Below are 21,763 nucleotides of genomic sequence, written 5' to 3'. Positions count from 1 at the left end.
TATTAACTGTTGGTCTTTAGGATCCTAACGAGTTTCAAAATAATTCATCGGAATTATTGATAAGTATGGGGTATGGGTGTAAATGAGCCGAGTCGAGTTTGAGCTTGGGTTGGCTCGAGCTCGAAAATTAAAGCTCGAGTCTGGCTCGAGTTTGGTTCAAGCTTGAAGTTGACCGAGCTCGAGCCGAACTTTGACCGAGCGGCTCGCAAGCCGCTCGGTTATATATATATATATATATATATATATATATATATATATATATATATATATATATATATATATATATATATATATATATATATATATATATGTGGCTCGCGAGCGGCTCGACGAGCCATGCGTTTAAAACATTTGAGCTCGAGCTCTAGTCCGGTTCGATTACGAAACGAGCCGGCTCGAGTTTGAGTTGAGCTTTGACCGAGCGGCACGCGAGCCGCTCGGCTCATTTACACCTCTGATACTAAGTTGAAATATGTGTTCCATTCCAACTAAAAATCTATGCTGATAGTTGGATTGTACATTTAGAGATTTATATATTATGTTGGATGTTGGATTGTACATTTAGGTTTATATATTATGTGCTCGACATACAGGACAGAGATTCACTGGTGCTGAATCTTGTTCAAAATATATTCATATTTATATTGAAAGTTGGAAATGTTGTAAAGTTTACAACATGACAAGTACATATATAAAACATGAAGCAAAGGTAGAAGTATTCTCTCAGGTACAAGGAAACCAAACACTTGGGTGCTGTTGGGAATGAAGTCAAATTATTTCCGCTTCTCAGCACTCTTTTCTGTCTCTCTCTCAGTTCTATACTGTCATCACTGATGAAGTGGAGAAGAAAGAGGATGAGCCCTCATTTTAACTCTGTCCCTTCACTCCTTTCTTCTCAAAGCTTCATTCTTTATTAACACTAGCTTCACCTAAACCCTCGCTAAGATCGCGAACCACCCAGAAAAAACCAGAGAATTACAGCATGTAAAAATAAAAAAAACACACAACCTGGACTTGCACCAATGTACACCTGCACAATTTCTTACACTAAAATCAGAGATTGAAGTGTGCTGAGCGTTTTGTTTCTTTTCCTTCGTTGCCTTTTAGACCAGATTGTAGGCTGATACCGAGACTTGAGCAGGAGAAGCAGCATGGATGTACACGAATTCGAGGCTCTTCCCAGCACCCAGAGATTTCTGCCATTTTGGGAAGGCATAGGAGTTGCCATACTTGGAAAGACCCCAGAGAGGACCATAGAGTTTGGATATTGAGAGCTTCAAATCCTTGAGGCTCTTGGCAGACTTGTTGGTCACTATTGCTGAGTATCTGTGGTATGTTTTGCCTTTAGAAACCCATGACTTTGTTACCCTCTGTGCAACCCCAATGTCGGCCGACGAGGAAACTGCAAAACCCACAAGTTTTCTCCATAACTACATTCTAAACACAGTCTCTTTTATAAGCTCAAGAACCACTAGAAACATTACCTGGTGCAGGAGTTACTACTGGTGGTGAAATTGGACTTGGTTTCGCTTTTGGAGCTGGCTTAGGTTGAGGATGGGGAACCGGAGCTACACGAGAGAGAAAGCAAGTCTTGTTACAGCTAAAGAACCGGTTTTTATTGGATCTTTAACAACAATGGTTTTGGCGAAAACAAACCTGCAAGGAGCTGGTTATATCCACTATGACCAGCATGTAGTCTAGCCAAGACACCAACCAATGGAGCATTGTTGTAAGTAGCAGGTTCTGTCTGCTCGTAGTTGTCTCTTTGATCGGCAAAGTTGTCGTAGGCATCAGGCCCTCCAACGAGAGCGCCAACGAGCAGATTGGGATCGCTCGCCTTCCTGCTATACCAGGTGGCATAGCCTCCTCTGCAGGTAACAAATGTAGGATCAACCTTGATGGAGACAATGGAGGAGCCTCTATGGTGAATTTGCTTGGGGTAGTTGTTCCCATATCCCACCATGTAACTTGTCGCCCTCGGGTTGTCCCCAAGAATGTAGTCCACCTTAAACATCACAGACAATTCAGAACACATCAAAATTGAAACATAGTTCACAGATACCCTGAAACAAAACTTGAACTATTTGGGTACAATTCCAGCTAAGTTGGTCAGACCACAATGTTACACGTTTGACTCCAACCTATTCGCCTTTTTGGTTTGAACCGGTCAGCTATGGGTAACCTAGCTGATTTATTCCTTTGTGGTCCTTTGTTGGCTAGGGTCATAGGGCAACCTTCTTGGTTTGAGCTGGTCAGCTATGAGTAACCTAAGCTCGTTTACTTGTTTGTGTTTCTTTGTCGCCGCACACCCTCGGGTAGTAACTATGGGTAAAAGGAAAAAAAAAAAAAAACTTGAAGCATCATACCTGTGATTGAGCAAAGGAGAGAAGTGCAGATGGGGGAACATAGCCAGAAGAACACTTGAGAGACTTGCCAGCAGAGGAGAGATAGTCGGAGTATGCAGTGAGGAGGAAGGAGGCGCTGGTAACAAACTGCATATTGTTCCATCTCTGCCGGAAAATGAGGCCTCCGGGAGTCCTCTGAACATTCCGGCTACCCTTTCCAAGGCACGAGCACATGAAGTACTCTGCCTTCTGCTGATACTTCTCCAACACTGCCGCATGCCGACCAGCATTCCCACGCATTAGGATCTGCCATTACCCAACTCTCACATTAAACAAAATTGCACACTACCAAAAAATCACTTGTTGAAGATGATTACATTTTTGGCAAATTATACCATAAACCAGGGTTCACCCTGCACCGTAGACTTGTTCTAGAACGACATTCAAATTATGTATATGCAGTTAACTATAAGTATATAATCTGAATGTCGTTATGGATTAGGATTCACAATGTAAGGTAGACTTGATACAATAGTTGATGATTGTATTACCTTAGCAACAAGAGTTTGGACTCCAGCATATTTAACATCCCACCCAAACTCAGTCATGGCCCACCCAGTTCCTCCAAGTGCAGCTCCATTCTCACCCAAGTAGTTCAAGTAGTACTCATTATTTGATGCCTCATACAACCAGGCAGCTGCCCATAGCAATTCATCCTACACAATTTAAATTCATCAAATTAGTAAAAAAAAAAAAAAAAAAAAAAAAAAAAAACTGCATTTAGTTCAAATGTGAAATAAGTCTTGTGTGAGATCATGTCACCATAAGACGTGTAATATCTTTTAGTTAAAATATAATATTTTTAATGTGCATATAAAATTATTACATTTTAACTAAAACGTGTTGCACGTCTCGAGTCCACACAAGACTTGTTCTGTCAAAATCGAAAATTTTATTATACTTAAGTGATTAAAAGTGAAATTGTAGTTGGTATCTAGTGTGTGGGGTAAGAGTAAAATTTACCATGTAACAGTGATTAAAAGTGAAATTGTAGTTGGTATCTAGTGTGTGGGGTAAGAGTAAAATTTACCATGTAACCGCTAACGGATCGGTAGTACTTTTGTGCCACGGTGATGCTGCTGTCATATTTGCCCCTGTATTTGTCTGCAAACTCAAATAACTGCAAACATGACACATTTAAGAAACCAAAGGTTAATTTCATAATAAAGTATAAGTTCAGGGGGTAAATTTAAGAGAAAGACAAAATTAGGGTGCAAAAAGAAATATGTGTGCTTTGTCCAGTTGTACGGTGCAACTCCACTGACAGGAGTGACAACATATGTGTGTGATTAAAGCATCATGTGCAAATTTCATGTAGAGGGACGGTTACGATTCGGTGGATCTCATACCATATATATTTGATTTTTTGTATTTAATACTTTGTAATTTTTTAATGTATAAATTTTATAAATTTAATATTATAAAAAATTAAATTAAAAATAATTTTAATTTAATTTTATTAATTAAATTAGACCTATAAAATAAGATCCTAAATTAGTGGTAGAAGCAAAATTGAACTAAAAAAACTGTGACAGTATAGACAAGTGACATGTAGCTTCTTACTGAGACAAAATTACTTTTTAAAAGAATTTTTTTTTGTATGTTGTCTTCAGTGTGACAGTGCTTCGTTTGGATGTACATTTCTTGGGATTGTAATATATTAGTTCGTATTTATTAATGTCGAAAAAGTAATTTGTTTTTTCTTTTGTTGTACACAAAGAAAAAAATCTGGGAAGTTGTAGTTGTGAATTATTAATGGAGTAGAAGAACGCCACAACAAACCTACACCGACAATACTAACTGCCTAACTCCACTCTATCCTACGCTCTCTCAACTGTACCGCTAAAATGCACCATCTTTTATATTTAAGGAGTAATATTTTTTTTAATTACACTATATTAGTACAAAATAAAATATCTATGTTAAATATCGATTGAGTTTTATTCTTAGAATTGTTCTCATTGCACTTGTCTAGAGATTTGGTGGGAGTAATTAATTGCGAGATGTACTTAACTAGCCACGCCTAACACAACCTATTTGACTTGATCGATCAATTAAATTGTGTTCAAGATTAAGTGTTATTTTTTTATTTACGATTTTTTTTCAACTACTCCTTAAATGTACGTTTTTATGTGACGCATGATGTCATTGCCATGTGACCAGATAGATGACTACAATAAGATATCAGTCTAAGTGGTTTATAGCTGACGGATTAGAGTAAATGCTATTTTAAATGTATAAATATTTATGTTGAGTCTTATAAAAAGTTCTTTTTTCAAAACAACTTTTAAGCGATTCAAACATTTCTCACTTTACGGAGCAGTTTTTGGGTAACGGTTTTGATTTTTGACATGATTATTAGCAAGCGTTAAAATGTACGTAGAACGTAAAGCGAGGTTGAAAAAGTTGGACGGACCTGATAGGCATGTTTGAGTAATTCGTTGGAATAGGAAGGGTTGTAGCGGCGGAAGACGATGGACGCGGCGGCCATGGCGGCGGCGGTCTCGCCGGCGAGGTCGGATCCGGGGTGGCTGGGGTCGATCTTGTAGGCGGTTCTTGAAGTGGTCATGTCTTCCGGCCTTTGCCAACAATAGTGGTCGGTGTTCCCATCCCCCACCTTTTCAACAACGTAAAACAGTAAAATCAACACTCCACATTTTAGTATATTACCTTAAGAATCGAAGTATTCCATTGAAAATGACAGACAAAAATGTGGAAACAGAATACTATTAGTCCAAATCAAACATTAATTGGCGCTGCTTCTCAGATTCACCTAAAACAGAGTTTCAACTAAACAGATAAAAATTGTTTGTTTATTTAGTGTTTTTACCTCTCCATAAAGGACATCAGGTTGAGGGTGAGCTTTGATGAGATAATCAGTGCCCCACTTGATAGCATCCATGGCGTGGCTAAGCTGCCCACTGGCACCCATTTGCCTTCCATATTCTATGATGCTCCACGACATCATGGTAACGGTGAACGCCATTGGAAGCCCAAATTTCACGTTGTCCCCGGCATCATAGTACCCTCCAATCAGATCCACCTGCGACATTAAACACACAAATGTCAGAAAGAATTATTTCTGAGAAACCCAAGGGAAGGGAATTAAGGTTGTGAAGATCGATCGAGCGAGCTGAGGAATCGAAGCACCCACCCCACTAGCTTTGCCATCAAGGAGCCCAGAATTTCCCCTCCATTGAACTCTCTGGGTATGGGGGAGATACCCAGATCTCTGAGCTTCATAGAACAGGAAGCTCTTGCTCAGAGCTTCAGCATAATCATGGCCGCCCATTGCCACACAAGGAAGAACAACCACAACCCCCACCAACAAAAACACAATTCTCTCCATACTTCTTAAACCAGATCTGTTCTGTAAGGCTATATATAGCAGTATATGTATATATATGTGTGTATGAACAAAATGGCTAATGCTGCTTTGTTTATCAGCTAAAACTTGTGATAAACTCCACAAAGAACAGAGCAGAGAAAGGGAGAAAAGAGAGAAAGAGGAGGCTGGGATTGAGGGAAGAAGATGGAGCTTGAGTTTACTATATATGGTGGAGGGAGTAGGATGGTGCCAATACAGCAGAATGGTAAGTGATCTAACAAATTTCAAAATCTTATAAGCTTTACAAAATAATATATATAAACAAATATATGAGGTGTCTATAAGTGTCTTCTACACTATATACATCTATATATATACTTTTGAGATTATACCTGGTACTGTAAAACTAGGAGCGGATAATACTAATTACTATGATAGTATCAGATATAACCGCAAAACATGGATAAAAGTTTTAGTGACAAAAAATTAAAATCAGGACCATATAATACCGATGGCTATGATACTACCACATATAACCGCAAAACATGAATAAAGTTGTAGTGACGTACAAAAAATTAAAACCAGGAACGAATAATACCGATTACCATGATAGTACCATTTAAAACTGCAAAACGTGGATAAAGTAGCAATGACAAAAAATTCACCGATATGACAATAAAATCATTTTTATTATTTGGTTATCGTGAATTGGCTGATCTCAATCCCAAATCAAAAAAACGGATTTATTTATTAATCAAATGCGAATCATATATTGTCACGTTAAATGGTAAAAGATGTTGGTAATTTTTTTAAGTCTCTATAACTTAATCTCAAAAACAACTCAATATAACAGGTACTGATACTAATTGAGATTGTAAACTTTTCATAACGTAAATTTTAGAAAAAAATTATACTTTTCCATCCTAAGTTATAGGATAATCGTAGGATTTGTCCCTACTTCATTCTCATTCTTAAGTTATAACTAACATTACAAATAAACTACTCCCTTTTTCTAACAAAACATTTGAGCCGAAATTTGTAACGTCAGTTATATATTTATAACTTAAGGACGAAAAATAAGTAGGGATGCATCTTAGAATAAAAATTATTATAGCTATACAAGTTTATTACGACATTTAAAAAGGTTAATTATGAAATTCGAGTTGAATCCATTGTGGATTATATTATTAGATTCAAAATTTGAAATAGAAGTGTAAGTGTGTAACGTAACTAAAAAAGTAGGAAATAATTGAATGTAGAGTATGAGGGGAGGGGGAAGAAGGGAACAGAGTCATGTGCTTTTGTTTCTGCGTTTCTGCTGGGAAGGGTCGGCGCTCAATTTTTATTTGATTTTGGACGGACAATTTAAGTTTGTACAAAATATTATTTTAATCTATTCATGCCTAATCATGGATTAATTATTGCCAATTACATTGTACTATAACATTTAGGAAAGTAAAAAGTAAAAACACCAACTATATTCTTTAAAACTATATATTATATAAAATAATGATGTAATTTGTCATTAAGTTATAAATTATAGATGATTTTTGTCTGTAATTAATATGAATTTGCAATAGTACCTCTAACTATTGCAGATTTTAATTATCTAATTCCTTTGAGAAAAAAATTATCTCATTACAAATACGCTAACCTCACGAAAGACTTTTTTCTCCATATGAAATTAACTAAAATTATAATTTTTTTATATATATAAACAATAAATATATAATCTAACAATCAATTTATATTTTAATTAAAAAAATTGGTAATTTACCACACTGCCCAAATCGAAAGGGGACGAAAGAGAGGAAAAAGGTTAGAAGTCGCAGGCAGATCAGAGGGTTGTCGGAAGAAAGTGTCAAAAACAAGTTTCAGAGGTATATCATATATGTATATTGTTTGTGAATTTGTCACCACTTTTGGTAATTTACCACTCTGCCCAAATCCCTAACTTTTCTGCCCAGGTTATGTACTTTTAACCAACAATCTAAAAATAAATTAAAAAAAATGAAAGGTCAAGAATATCAATTTTATCTTTTTATACTTTGTCTAATTTATTTATTACTTTTTAAATCCAGATTTCAATCTACAATTAACTTCAACTTCAATCTACAAATTTATTTCCAGGTACAAAAATATTGTCTGATGTGTGAGTATTAAATAATAAAATCATCCCAAAAAGTTCATTGAAGTCACAATCAGAAAAAAATTTGATCACTACAGTTAGTATTATTCATAATTTGGTAACGTTATTACCATTCAAAATATGTGTAAAGAAAAAATCAAACATAAACAATAATAGAGACAATCCCGATTAAATTGTTCAATTTGACTGACGAGAGTGATCTATTGACCTTATTAATTTGAGCCGATTAACTATGAGCAATTTGTGTTGATTTACTAGTTGGTCGCCTCTCACCGGAGAGGGTGACAAACTGGTCGCCTTATCTGGTAGACGGCGACCAGTGATGGTTTGATCATCGCCAGAGATGATAAATGTAATGCTGGAATCCTAATGACCTGTAATAGCAGGTCATTTATCAGTTTTTGAACTTCATTGCTTTAATATAACATGGATGAAATTATAATTTTTAAAAATTTAAGAGTCTAATTGACCTTTCCTGTAAATTTTAGGAGCTTATTTAACCAATTTTTTTTTTAATAGGTCTCAGCTTTCTTTCTCTTTCTTCGCTGTCTTGCCAACTCGTCTCCATCGCTGGCCTCATTTCTGTTTATTCGGCGATCCTCACCGTCGTACAAACTTCCGACGGCTAGAGCTAAAGGCAAGCACAGCAGCTCCACCACGATCTCCGGCTCAGATTGCTATCCACCGGTGAAAATTCAACGTCGACGGCGATTGCGGTTCCGACAATAATCACTGCCACGGGTCACCGGCAGCACCAGTCAAAGCTGTTTCCTCCTTTTACGTGCTAAATATTCCATCTTCCTTCTAACTTATATCTGCCAAGTGCCAAGTGTCCTAACAGTGACACTTTGTCCTTTCTGCTAAATTTAACCCATAATGTTTTCTTTTTTATAATATAAATTTAGGGTAAATTACGACACGGTCCCTCCAATTACAATTTCATCCATTAATATTTTTAATTATTAAATAGGGTAAATTATTTTTTTTTTTAGCAAAATTTGTGTGAAATTGTCTCACATATCCTTGTTCGTGAAATAAGTCAAGTTACAAACAATTGGATGTGTTACTATCACAATTTCATATATAAGTATTACAATATATATATATATATATATATATATATATATATATATATATATATATATATATATATATTCGATTTATTTTCAATTCAAATTAATATTAAATTTTTTTTACTATAATTTTTACAATTTCTTTCATAAGTAACATATCACATATAAATATTACAATATTTATATTGTAATTACACTCTATAAGCATCATAATTACATTTATAAGTATTACAATATTTATTATTAGTAACAATCATTTTTCCTTGAATAATATCTGCATATAAATATTACAACATCTATTATTAATACGGAATAATAATTTATTTATTCCAAAATTCAAATTGATACTGTATTATATTAAAATTTTTGTAATAAGTATTATGATTTCTATCATTAATAACAAACAACTATCCTAGATTCAACTTGTCTCATGGATTCTGATTCGTGAGACAATATCACACAAGTGTGATATATATATATATATATATATATATATATATATATATATATATATATATATATATATATATATATATATATATATTTATTTATTTATTTATTTATTTATTTATTTATTTATTTATTATTATTATTTTACTTCCCTGTCATACACGATAAAGTGAAAAACTTTGATCTGAAACTCCCAGAATTTTGATTTAAGAAAAAAACGTGTAAAAAGAAACATAAATCCGTGACAATATAATGCAATTTAAGATGCATCAATTATTGTCACGTACTAGTGTTTACGTGGGCACAATGTATTGGGCAAGAACACGAGTACACATGCAATGGACAGCACAAAAATGGGTTTTGTGTTTTGCATCTCATCATTAATCATGTGTTCTTTGGCATTTCTGTTATTCTTTTCCACCATTATTTATCCTCATAATTTTTTTAAAAAGAAAATAGTCTTATTATTTAGTGGAAAAAAATGTAAATTATAGGGGTTTGGAACAAAATAATCAGGGATAGATCCAAACAACATGTCTGGATGAATACATTTTCAAGAGAGAGAGAGAGAGAAAAAATGCTGTCCCATTATTTGGAAGAGTATTTGTTCATGCATAGATGGACTTAATTATGGTGAGGAATGTATGTTTAGAATAAATAATACATATATGTATTTTACTTTAAGGTTTTCTTGATAAAATAGGCATAATGTTATTTTTCCCTAATGTGGTAATGTGACATTGATTAGTAAAGGAAAACTTTTTTTTTTTTTTTTTTGGGAACCATAATAGACCGGTTGCAAATTGAAACTGGCAGTTCCGACTCCTGATTTTATCAAACTGGTGGATCCTGGTTCGGTTTGTACAAGGCACGGTTTAATTCGAACTGGAAGGAAATATATCTAATAAAATAATGACACGTGATATCAGGATTAATATAGTGAGTTATATAAAGGTGTTAGTATTGGTCTAAAAATAATATTGCCCATCTTTTCACGTTGAAGCACGTTGGTGGATATCTTAGCATATGTGAATGTATTAATGCTATACCCGAAATTTTATAATATTGTGAGTAAAAATATAACTTACTAGAAATGAAAAAGTTATATTTGGTATCACTTGTTCTCAGTTATTTAACCAAAAAATGTAATCTATCAAATATATGATTACTCTATTACTTTTTATTTTTTAATAAATGATATTTTTACACGAGATATGGTAAAAAAATCCATAACTTTTGCATTATTCCAATTTAGTTTCTGGATATGGAGTGTCATCATTAAATACAACAATTAATTATATAAATGTAATAAAGTTTGGAAGCTGTTGGGTAAAGAGTGTTGTAAATTGTTTCCTTTAACTCGTAACATTTTCCAGTGAAACGGATTACTGTATTGTGATTGTACAGTAGTGAATAATGCAATGAAACAAGAGCAAAAGAAAAGAGAGAGGCAAAGTAAATTGCACACGAAATTTTATTCCAATCGCTATCTGTACATAATACCAAAGACATATATATAATTACAAATGTACGGAAAGGAATAATGGAGACATAAATATGAGGACCGTTATTACAACCATTATATAATCCACTTATAATGTCCATACTTAATAATAATATAATTATAACACTCCCCCTTAGACATTATCTTGCCATAATCATGTCTCGTTAAAAAAAAACTCGCTAGAAAAATCCTGTGGAGAAAACCTAGTCGAGAAAAGAGTACACACGATAAATGAGTATTACATGTGTTGTTTCGGTTGCCTCATTAAAAACTTTACCCTAAGAAAATCATGTGGAAAAAAACCTAGTTAAAGAAAAAAGAGTACAATCATAAGTCTTCAGGGCATAATTTTCTTGATTTTAAGAGTTTGTCTATTTAAGTATTTATTTGCAACTTCTCCATTGATATTACTATATCATACTCACGTCTCGTTAAAAACCACACTAGAAAAACCCAATAGGAAAAATCTAGTGAGGAAAAGAGTACATGATAGGTATACATTCATGTATTGCGAAAAGGGTATAACTGTTGATTTTTAAGACCCAACGTCAGAATTATTTAAGTCCAATATTCAAAATTGATTCAAGTAAATATCACTCCCCCTGAAGATAACAGGATTACTGTGATTGGACAATGAACAATGCAATGAAACAGGAGCAAAAGAAAAGAGGGAGAAAGTAAATTGCACACGAAATTTTATTCCAACCACCATCTGTACATAATACAAAGAACATATATATAATTACAAATATAACGAAATAATTATAACAAAGAGAATTTCATGTACTACGCACTAGGTCACCCAATTTGTCCCGGAGAGCGATTCGATAATCCGGCAACCCGACAAACAATACCAGCCTCCATATAAATTTCGGACAACGATAAACATTTTAAATTAATTGTTTTAATTTCTGAAATAATATAGTAAATCTATATAAAAGACAGAAATAAATTAGATGAGAATTCATCACTTTATTATTATTATTATTTTTTAGAATTCCTAAATTATTTGAATGCCACTTGACGCTTTTTATTTGGCAATAGATCAGAAATTCTATGAAAATCACCGACAGGAAGTTCGCATCATTTTCGACTCAAACCCAAGCATATATGGTATGATGGAATCCTGTAATATCACTCACCGATATACTCAAACGAATTGATATGAGATGATATCATAATATTTAGTTAATATTTGTTATTTTAAAAATTAATATATCAAAACTTACGTGATATGTTTGACAACTGACAAAATTATCCTTTTATTAGTGAATTCAACTCATTTTAATGATTTTTTTAATGATTTGAGTTGGTTAAATAGTTAAAATTGATGATTGGTAATTAATTGATAGGGCTAATTGCTAATTGCAAAAAGAAAAAGAAAAGTTGTTATACGAGGAATTAAGTATAATGACTTCTTGACTAATTTGTAGCAAACAAATGATCGAGACATATTAGTGCTGGATCTATTTCGAAGAGATCAAGGATTTGTTGCTTTTTTTTTTTTTTTTGTTACATGTGTTTCTACACAAACGGTCAGGGATTATAGGTCTTTCCTTTGGAGTTTCTCTCCGATGTTACAATGTACAAAAAAAAAAAAAAAAATTAACTCATTTTATTTATTCTGTCCAAAACATTTTAATTTGCTCATTAGTTCGAGAAAAATTACCCCTCCAATCATTGATTTATATGTATATATAAAATAATTAAAATTTTATATTTATAATTAATAGTAATAAAAATATTAATAAATTCTGAACTTCAATTTATATACAATTGATATCTAAAATAAAAAAAAATTCAAAAATAAGAATATTTATATTCTTATATATCATTTTATTACATGTTAATAATTAACTTTTTACAAGTAATTAATATTATCTGTTTATCAAAATAATTAAGTAAATTTACAACAAAGTACTGGTAATTACAAATATAGACACGGTGTGATAGCTCCACCGAATTTTTGGTAATATTTAATCCACCCCACTACTTGTTTACTCATAACCGCAATTAACGGCTTCCACCTGAGATCCATGCATGCTTTTGAAAAGGCAGAATCCTCTACTCCCAATTTTTTATATATTTCTTTTTATCGTGAAAAGTGTGATTTTTTACACGTAATACCAAAGTCAAAATGTAAGTCGATCTCCGTAATCACCGGCCTGGCTCCGGTTTTGTGACGCTACCGGCGAGGATTCCTCCCACCGGACCACCCGCTTTGTCGTATATTGCCTACCCGGAAACAACGTAAACTTCTCTGTACCAAGTCAACCGTCTGACCAACTTAGCTTGGCTGAAATTATTGTTTGTAAAGCATTATTATAAATAATGTCACGTCATGGGTGAATTAGAATGTGATTTTATAGGGTGTTTGGTTGGATGGAAGGAATTAGGGGGGAAATGAATTGTTATTCGGTGAGAAAAAAATAAGGTGGAAATATGGTAGGAATTGAAATTACAGTGTTTGGTATACAGGAATAGGAGTACATGGAATAGAAAGGTAAGAAGTGACACAATGACTGAAATGCCCTTATATACTACTAGGGGCTGAATTGTAATTCAACAAAAGGAAAGAATTGCAATTCGGCGGAATTGCAATTCCCTCCAACCAAACAATGTAATTCACCATGTTCATTGAATTTCAATTCCTTTATAACCAAATTACAGTGTACCAAACAGGCAAACATGCCATTAGTAATATGAGACACAACTCAACTGGTTAACTAACTCAAAATAGCTTCACAAGCTTTACTTTGTTGGCAGTATAGTCGCATGGTGTAGAGTTTGAATCTTACTAAGAAAAAAAAAAAAAAGTATCGACTTGGCCTTTTGGTGTTACGGCTGGGCACTAGTGTAAATTCATTTAGGGGTCTGTTGGCTAGTCTGTCTCAGGTAGAAGCAATGAGGATTTTAGATACTCCGTAATTCCGTATATTTGTGTAGATGCAATATTAACTTAACTTATACATTTAATTACTTTGGTTAAATTTTATAATTTGTACACTATGCTTACTTTCTTATACGTTTAAAAACTATTTTCAATTTTTAATTTTTCTTTATACATAATATATTGATTATTTCTATTATTTTTTCCTCTTAATACTTTTTACAACTTTTTTCTCGTAATAGTTATAAGACCAAGTAATTCTACATTATTTTTTTTTTTAAGAATTAGTGGTAATGTGTTTGAAATTTGAACTGAAGCATGACATAAATGTGGAGTAAATATACTTTGAATTGATGGCAGCGGAAATTCTGCGCTTAAAATAACGTGTTTTACATTAATTAAACACACTTCAAACTTGCTTAATTAGTGGATTTCTTTTGTCAGAATTAGAGTTCAAATCTTGACTTAGCGTTTCACTATTAAATTCCAAGTTCCAAAAACACTTGCACTGTACTATTATGTCTATGCATTAATTGTGTAATTTAATGGCAGTATTTTACAGATCAATAAACTATTAATGGGAGTATGTTTTAAACAACTACAATTTGATCAATGGCCCTCAAACTTCATTATATTTAGGAAAAGGAAAATATCAAATAAACTATTAAGTGTTGAGTGAAAAGTACAATCCAGCTCAATTGCACTATTTCAGTAGTATTTATTCAATTCAAGGGATATATTTAAATATTTTAGTATTAACTATTAAATAGTTTATAATTATTAAATCTTAAAAATTTAAAAAAAAAAAAATAAAATAAATACACGGGTGCCTAATATTCAGCCCGACGAGTTATACTACAGGAGATTTGATCTTATGATTTTCTCTCAAGAAAAGTCACATAAGTACCAACTGAGCACAAAATGCTTGACAAATTTATTATTTAATTAAGAAGTACAAAATTGAAATGGCATGTCTTTCGGGGATCAGCTATTTTTAATTATCCAAAGCTGGAGCGTTGCTTGGGTTTTGCAATCGAAGTTACCCAAACTGATTTTTTTTTCATTTTTAAATTACAGTATAATAATTTTTAATTTTTTTTTTGGGATTAATTCATTGGTGAGTACAGTTGTTAATATCTGCATGTCATAAATAAATTAATAAAAAATATATATGGAGAAATGTTGAGTGTAATTAAAAAAAGGTATGGGTAGCTGTTGTGATGAGGTAGAAGAACACAAGATCCACTTCCATCGTTTCTTAGGAACTTTCTAAGAAGGAGCATACCACCGTGTGGGTTCATCATATATGATATTTATTTATATTTTATTATTTATTGAATCTCAAAGCATAAAGAATATTTAAATTAATATTTATTTATTATGAATTTAAAACAAGTTTAATTTTAATCTTTTGAATTGGTTCAAAGTGGGGATATGAATATGAAGCTTGAATCTGAATTCAAACAACTTTATTTCCACTATGAAATGATATACCAGTTGGGTATTATCAAATGTTGCTTGTATTCCAATATGAATTGGTTGTCTTCTCTACAAAATGCATTATTTAACTAGTTGATCTGATAAGTTTAATTGTCTAGTGAAACAATATTTAGTCTATCATTGATATAAGATTGTGACGAAAATATAATAATTTATATTATAATTCTTAATGTACAAGAGCTTGATAAAGTGAGGTTGAAATTTTCCGATGAGACGGGAAGTGCTAATAACGGTATCCTTGAAGTCTAGATCCAATACTTTTGTCATGGTTGTAAAAATCGCGCCTAGGCCGCGTCGAGGAACGCCGAAATCGGCCTCCTCCGCACCTAGGCGGCTGAATAGCAATTCTGTTTTTTTTTTTTTTTTTTTTTTTTTTTTTTTTTTTTTTTTTTTGCGAATAACCCCTAAAAAAATAAAAAAAAATAACTAAAATTGGGCGTGTAACGTCTTTTTCAATACTGACTTTTGTAGAACAAGTTGGCTTTTATAGTGTTTGAGCTAGGGGGCACATGTAGGAATTTCTACTGACATGCGGCACGTGGGGTGCCCATTAGGCTGGTAAGGTCAATAGCAAATTTTTAGAAAAAATCTCTATTAGACTTCAAAGACATTTAAGTCTTTGTAAGAAGAATCGTACGCACTTCTACATTTGCCACTCATAAACGACAATTCTCTTATGTGACAAGCAAAAAAATACTCCGTATAAAAAAAAATGGAGGTACTTGGCTATAATCCTTCCAACTTATAACAAGCCATTATCATTACTATCAACTCAAAAGGCTATGCCACTTTATGACTACTAACTACTAACTACCACCATTCACCTAAAAGGGGAAAATTCATGCAAAAACATGCCAATGCCATCATAACATTATTTGATGATGATGAGTTGAAAATATTTCAACCTAAAAGTAAAGAGTCACATTATTGTTTATTGTACCTGCATGCCTTGCAAAGAAAATAGCTTATCTCTAATAGTTCTTTTTTTTTTTTTTTTTTTTTTTTTTGATAGTTACATCTTGTATAATACAAATTAGGCCACCCAAGGATTGTTGAACATCATATATATGTACTTCAATTTGGTATATCCACGTGTTGCGTCTGGTCTATCAAAAAGAAATCAACCCGTACACATGACATTTGAGACAATGTTAACATACCTAATTCTAACCGAGTAATGGGTCCAATCTCCTATATATAAACTTTGCTTGTGGATTCTAAATGTACTGTAGTCGATATAATATATTTAAATTGAATTTTATTCTTGAGAATTTTTAATTTCTAAGGTATCGATTGACACATGTATCGTTTAATTTGTATCAGGTATATTACACGGTATACCTAATTGCACACGGTATTGTTGAATAAGTATTGACTATACGTACTCGGTTTGGTACAATCTAAATAGCACATGTGATCATATTTGGTACAATAAGATATATTGATTCGTTTTAACATGTTAAAAAAATAATAATTTGAAGAGTACCATTTGTGAGTACATTTGAAAATTTTGACACTCCTTACTCGAACGTGGCAGAGATATAGGGGCCCCTAGGCAGATCTGAATTTGAGAGGGCGATATGTTTTTGGTCCCCAAAAAATTATTGATGGAATTGAGAGTGCAATATGATCTCTTCATTATTATTATTCTTACTTGGAATTGTCATGAGTCATGACACCCCCTTCAATTCCGTGTCCTAATTCTGCCCATTTTCTTCATCGTTTTGCGATTATATATTTTGTAGCATACAATGATGCCTCTAAAATTTTCAAACTCTTTATGATTCCAAGTACATGTATCCAAGATTCACCCCACACAAATTAATAAAAAGCAAGATGTCCTCTGAATCTCCCAAGGGACAAACGACAAACGTATCCTATAATAGGATCGCAATATTCTTTGGTACGTGTTTGCATGCAGCAACGTTAAAATCTTGATCGAGCCAATCACGGTGGGCATGTGGTATACCACCATAATTAAGCTCCTATGAAATATTAGTAGTTGATGGTTTGAAAAATTAGTTATTGGGGTGTTTTGTAAATAGCTGTTATTGATTGTGTTAGTGAGTTTGACTAGTTGATAGCATTATTAGCTGATTGTAAAAAGATGTTTGGTAAATTAGCTATTAGCTGATAGCTAATTACATGCAAAATGACTTTCTCAAAAAGCTGATCGAAAAAACTGTTTTGAACATGTTTTTGAATTTTGGCGTTTTGAAGTAATAAGTTGTTATAAAAAGCTAATTAATTAAACACTTATATTAGCAAGTCAAATAGCTAATAGTGGTCAAACAAGCCAAAAATTCATTCCCACATAACAAATGACTTTGTTACAATGCAGTATCTGTTATAATATATGCAATATCTGTAACAAATGACTCTGTTACAATGCAGTATCTGTTTGTTCATAAGTAATTTCACATCAAATGACTCTCTTACAATGCAATATCTATTTATTCACAACATAGATTGAGGCTCGACACACAACCTCCCGAGGAAGTAACTTGAGCCACTAAACTACAAGGTCCTTGCGGCAAGGGTGCTCTTAATTACTTATTAATACTGTTTGTTATCTCAGTTCCTTAGAAATGCCAATCGTCTCAAAATTATGCATGATATGACATTGATTATTAGTCACTATAAGAAATCTTTTTTTTTTTTTTCTTTTTCTTTCTCTCCTAAGAAACAGGACAAATTAAGGGTACCTCATTTTTATTTTAATTAAAGGCTCTAATAATAAGTTATATTATTAATAAGTATCAAACCCTACATCTTTGTCCTTTTTCATTGTCTAGCTAAATCGTAAGGAACTATTGCAGATGATTAAGTTTTATTTGGTTGTAACTTTATTAGAGAGTCCTGGATATTAAATGTATAAAAAATGTTAGTGATAAATGATAAAAATATACCAGGACTATGTGGTCCAATGGTATCCGGGTAGGACTTCCATTAGGAAGGTTGTGAGTTCAAGCCTCAGTGAAGGCGTTATTAGCTCTTTGTGTTTCAGTAGGTTGAGAAAGATAAAAATGTCATATATGAAAAAATTATACCATAATAAAATTAAATTATACTCCATTACTCCGTATAGTACTATATAACTATATTGTGCCACATGAATCATATATATATATATATATATATATATATATATATATATACACACTAGTAATTCACCCGCGTGATGCACGGAGAAAAATTATGTTATTATAAATATAAATAGAAAAAATAAAAATATTTTAAATTGTTTAATATAATAATATTTTTGAGCTTCCATTGGTCAAGTATTTATTATTTTTATAGAATATAAAATTATAATTAAAATTTTGTATGGTTAATATAATCTCTATTCTCTAATTATGTACATATTCAAATAAACTTATAGAGAGAATTTACATAATTACATTAATTTATTCTTAATTTTATTTCATCTATATTATAATTTTCACAACACGAATAATAACTAAGATAATTACATTTAGAAAGCAAATTTCAAATTTTATATGAGTAAATTTAAACTCTAATTGAACACATTTTTTTTATATGGTTATATAATATATTCTTTATGCACATGGCATTCCATAAACTCAAATGAAATTTTATAAGTCCAAGACCACTTTTTGTGGAGATAATTCAAATATATATTTTTTTAAAAGTCTTAAGTTTAGACATCCAGAAAAACATTAAAGACTCATACGATATATACATTTATATATATTTAAATTTTTATTTATGGCTTAAATGATTTTTTTTTTTTTTATTCTGAAGTCCAATAATTGACCCATGGTCCGCAACATTTGCTTTCTTCATCCCTTCTCGCTTCTGCCATTTCTTTGAAGCATTTGAGATAGAGAAAAATTATATGTAGAGGCTTGAATTAATTACACTGTTTCAGACATCGAATAGGCTTTCATCGAAAATTTAATTAATATTGTAATCCCAAGAACCACCATAAATAACAAAAACATATCAAATAGACTTTCATTGTAAAGCCAGAGATTTAATTAATATTGCATCGTTTCATATTTTCTATTAATCGGGAATCGGAATCCTTAATCCTAATATCATAACATTTAATAACTCCATTAATTCAATAAATGTAATCCTTTGTTATGGGCGAGAAAAAAATAGCTATTTTATTTTTCAAATGTTGTGCTTTTTTTTTTTATTATTATTTTATAGTAAAAGATGTTGTGGCTAATTTAATTTATAGCTAGTAATAATAATAATGTTGGTAATTAATTGTAAAATTAATTACTTCCCAACCATATAGCTTTATTATATGTAAGATGGGAAAAAGACTGAAATGTGAAAATAGAGGTATGTATTTCCCAAAATGTGAATGTCTATTTTTGTGGACAAAAATATGAAAAACAAGTTTGGGACTTGCGTTTTATGTCAGAAATGGTCAAATCACAAACACAAGTCCCACTTGCGTTTGTGTTTGTTTGTTTGTTTGTTTTTTTTTTTTGTTTTTTCTTTCTTTTTTTTAAAAAAATTTGGTCGCCGGCGAAGCTGCCGGCGACACCCTTCTCCAGCTAAGGAGAAGGCCACTGCCACTGGTTGCCTTCTCCTTCGCTGGAGAAGCCAGCGATTTGGGTCGCTGGAGAAGGGTGTCGCCAGAAACCTTTTTTTTTTTTCTAACAAAAACACGCACACACACAAAAACTTATGATTTGACCACTTCTGACATCAAACGCAAGTTCCAAACTTGTTTTTCATATTTTTGTCCATAAAAATGGACATTCACATTTTGAGAAATACATCCCTCTACTTTCACATTTCAGTCTTTTTCCCATATATATATATATATATATATATATATATATATATATATATATATATATATATATATATATATATATATATATATATATATATATATATATATATATATATATATATATATATTATGGACAAATTATTGTGTGGACCATGAATATCAGGTACATTTTTAATATATTAAAAGTACATTATTTTTGTACTGAATGTACATTATTTTGGTATTGAAGGTGGATTATATTAAATAATGTACTCTTAGTATATTAATAATGTACTTCAAAAAATGTACTTTACGTACATAAATAATGTACCCTTAGTATATTAAAAGTGTACTTTTTATTTATGGTCCACACAATTGTGTGGACCATGCAATAATGATTGATATATCATATATATGTGTCTGTGTGCGTGTGTGTGTAACATGAACACAATTGCCCTTTGATTGAATTGGCCCGGTGCGGATAATGATTAGTTTGACTATAGTACGTACTTAAAGGTGTTTCATATAATTAGGGTCTGCTCAGGACACCTTGTACTTTGACAAAAAAAAATATATCAACAAATATTTTGCTTTTAAACCAAAAAGATGGAAAAGCATCACATGATGACAATCGGTGTGTAATATCATTTGTAATCACATTTATTGTCGGTACAACTTTTAGGTTTTGTAACGAAACGTTGGGATGGGTAGTCCCTGTCGTGAACATGGGTTGACAATCTTTTTGCGTCTGTACATATACCCCACCACCATGCATTAAATCTCTTTTTCAATACTGATCGAATATATATAATTCCTCCACTTCATAGATCAATTCATCGTTGTCTTGTTTGACATCAGAAAATTAAATTAAAACATTAATTTTAAGAAAATAATATAAATTAACTTGTATCGAAATATCATATATATGTACAAATAAAACAGTATAATAAGTTAGATTTTTTCTGATATATAAAATCAGATGCTTTGGACATAAATTAAAGTTTGATTGTTATTATGAGTTCTGGAAATTAGGATATGGACATTAGTTTGATTGTTGACTTTTTGTGTTTCATTATGTTGAAAAAGTATGTTTGAACAGATACTACAATATAATAGAGTTAGTAGCATTAAAAAATCTAAGGAAAATAAAAATAAATGAAAAAATAATCATTCTGTTAAACGAAAAGAGTCCTAATTTGATCGAAAATGTTTATTTTTTAAAAGATTTTTACTCGAAAAATATTTTTCAAATTTCTCTCTCTCTCTCTAAGTGGTGTCCAATGACTAAAGAGCAAATCAATTTGTCATCTATCCAATTACTATTATTACTATTATTCTTCCAAAGGGCTGAACTCAAATCCTAAGGGCCCCCACACCCCGGCCCGACAGAGCATTTGGGAGGATGTAAATTATGGTGACTCAACTGAACATGAACCACAGAGGTTAGACCGGTGCTCACTGCGCACAAGGAGCCCCCTCACTTTGAGAGGTTGCTCCCACACTGCCGCTGGTGAGACTCGATCCCTAGTCATTCTTCCAAAGTTTCACCTCTATTACTATTATTACTATTATATTTGAAATAGACAAAGCCGACCTAGTTAAAAATTTAAAATTTGGGTTAGATTATCCAGTCATCCCAAATAGTAAAAAATAAAAATCTTGACTCATCACCTACAATCCAAAACATTTTTAATAGTAAGTTTAT

The 21,763-nt window shown here is 32.0% G+C and overlaps 1 protein-coding gene across 1 annotated transcript; it reads right to left on the bottom strand.

Annotated features, from left to right (window-relative positions):
- Positions 1-606: 606 nt before the first annotated feature.
- LOC109165710 (endoglucanase 6-like) lies at positions 607-6,024 on the bottom strand. Its single transcript, XM_019314596.1, has 9 exons — positions 5,560-6,024; positions 5,236-5,448; positions 4,822-5,022; positions 3,436-3,525; positions 2,897-3,061; positions 2,367-2,651; positions 1,657-2,005; positions 1,485-1,568; positions 607-1,402 (listed from the first exon to the last, which is right to left on the bottom strand). Exons 1-9 carry the CDS (start codon positions 5,752-5,754, stop codon positions 1,104-1,106), a joined length of 1,881 nt encoding a protein of 626 aa, XP_019170141.1. The 5' UTR covers positions 5,755-6,024; the 3' UTR covers positions 607-1,103.
- Between the last annotated feature and the right edge of the window lie 15,739 nt (positions 6,025-21,763).

Source organism: Ipomoea nil, unplaced genomic scaffold (genome assembly GCF_001879475.1).
Source record: "Ipomoea nil cultivar Tokyo-kokei standard unplaced genomic scaffold, Asagao_1.1 scaffold3069, whole genome shotgun sequence".
Classification (NCBI taxonomy): Eukaryota; Viridiplantae; Streptophyta; class Magnoliopsida; order Solanales; family Convolvulaceae; genus Ipomoea; species Ipomoea nil.
Note: the sequence above shows the minus strand (reverse complement) of the source record. Positions and strands in the feature narration are given on the sequence as shown.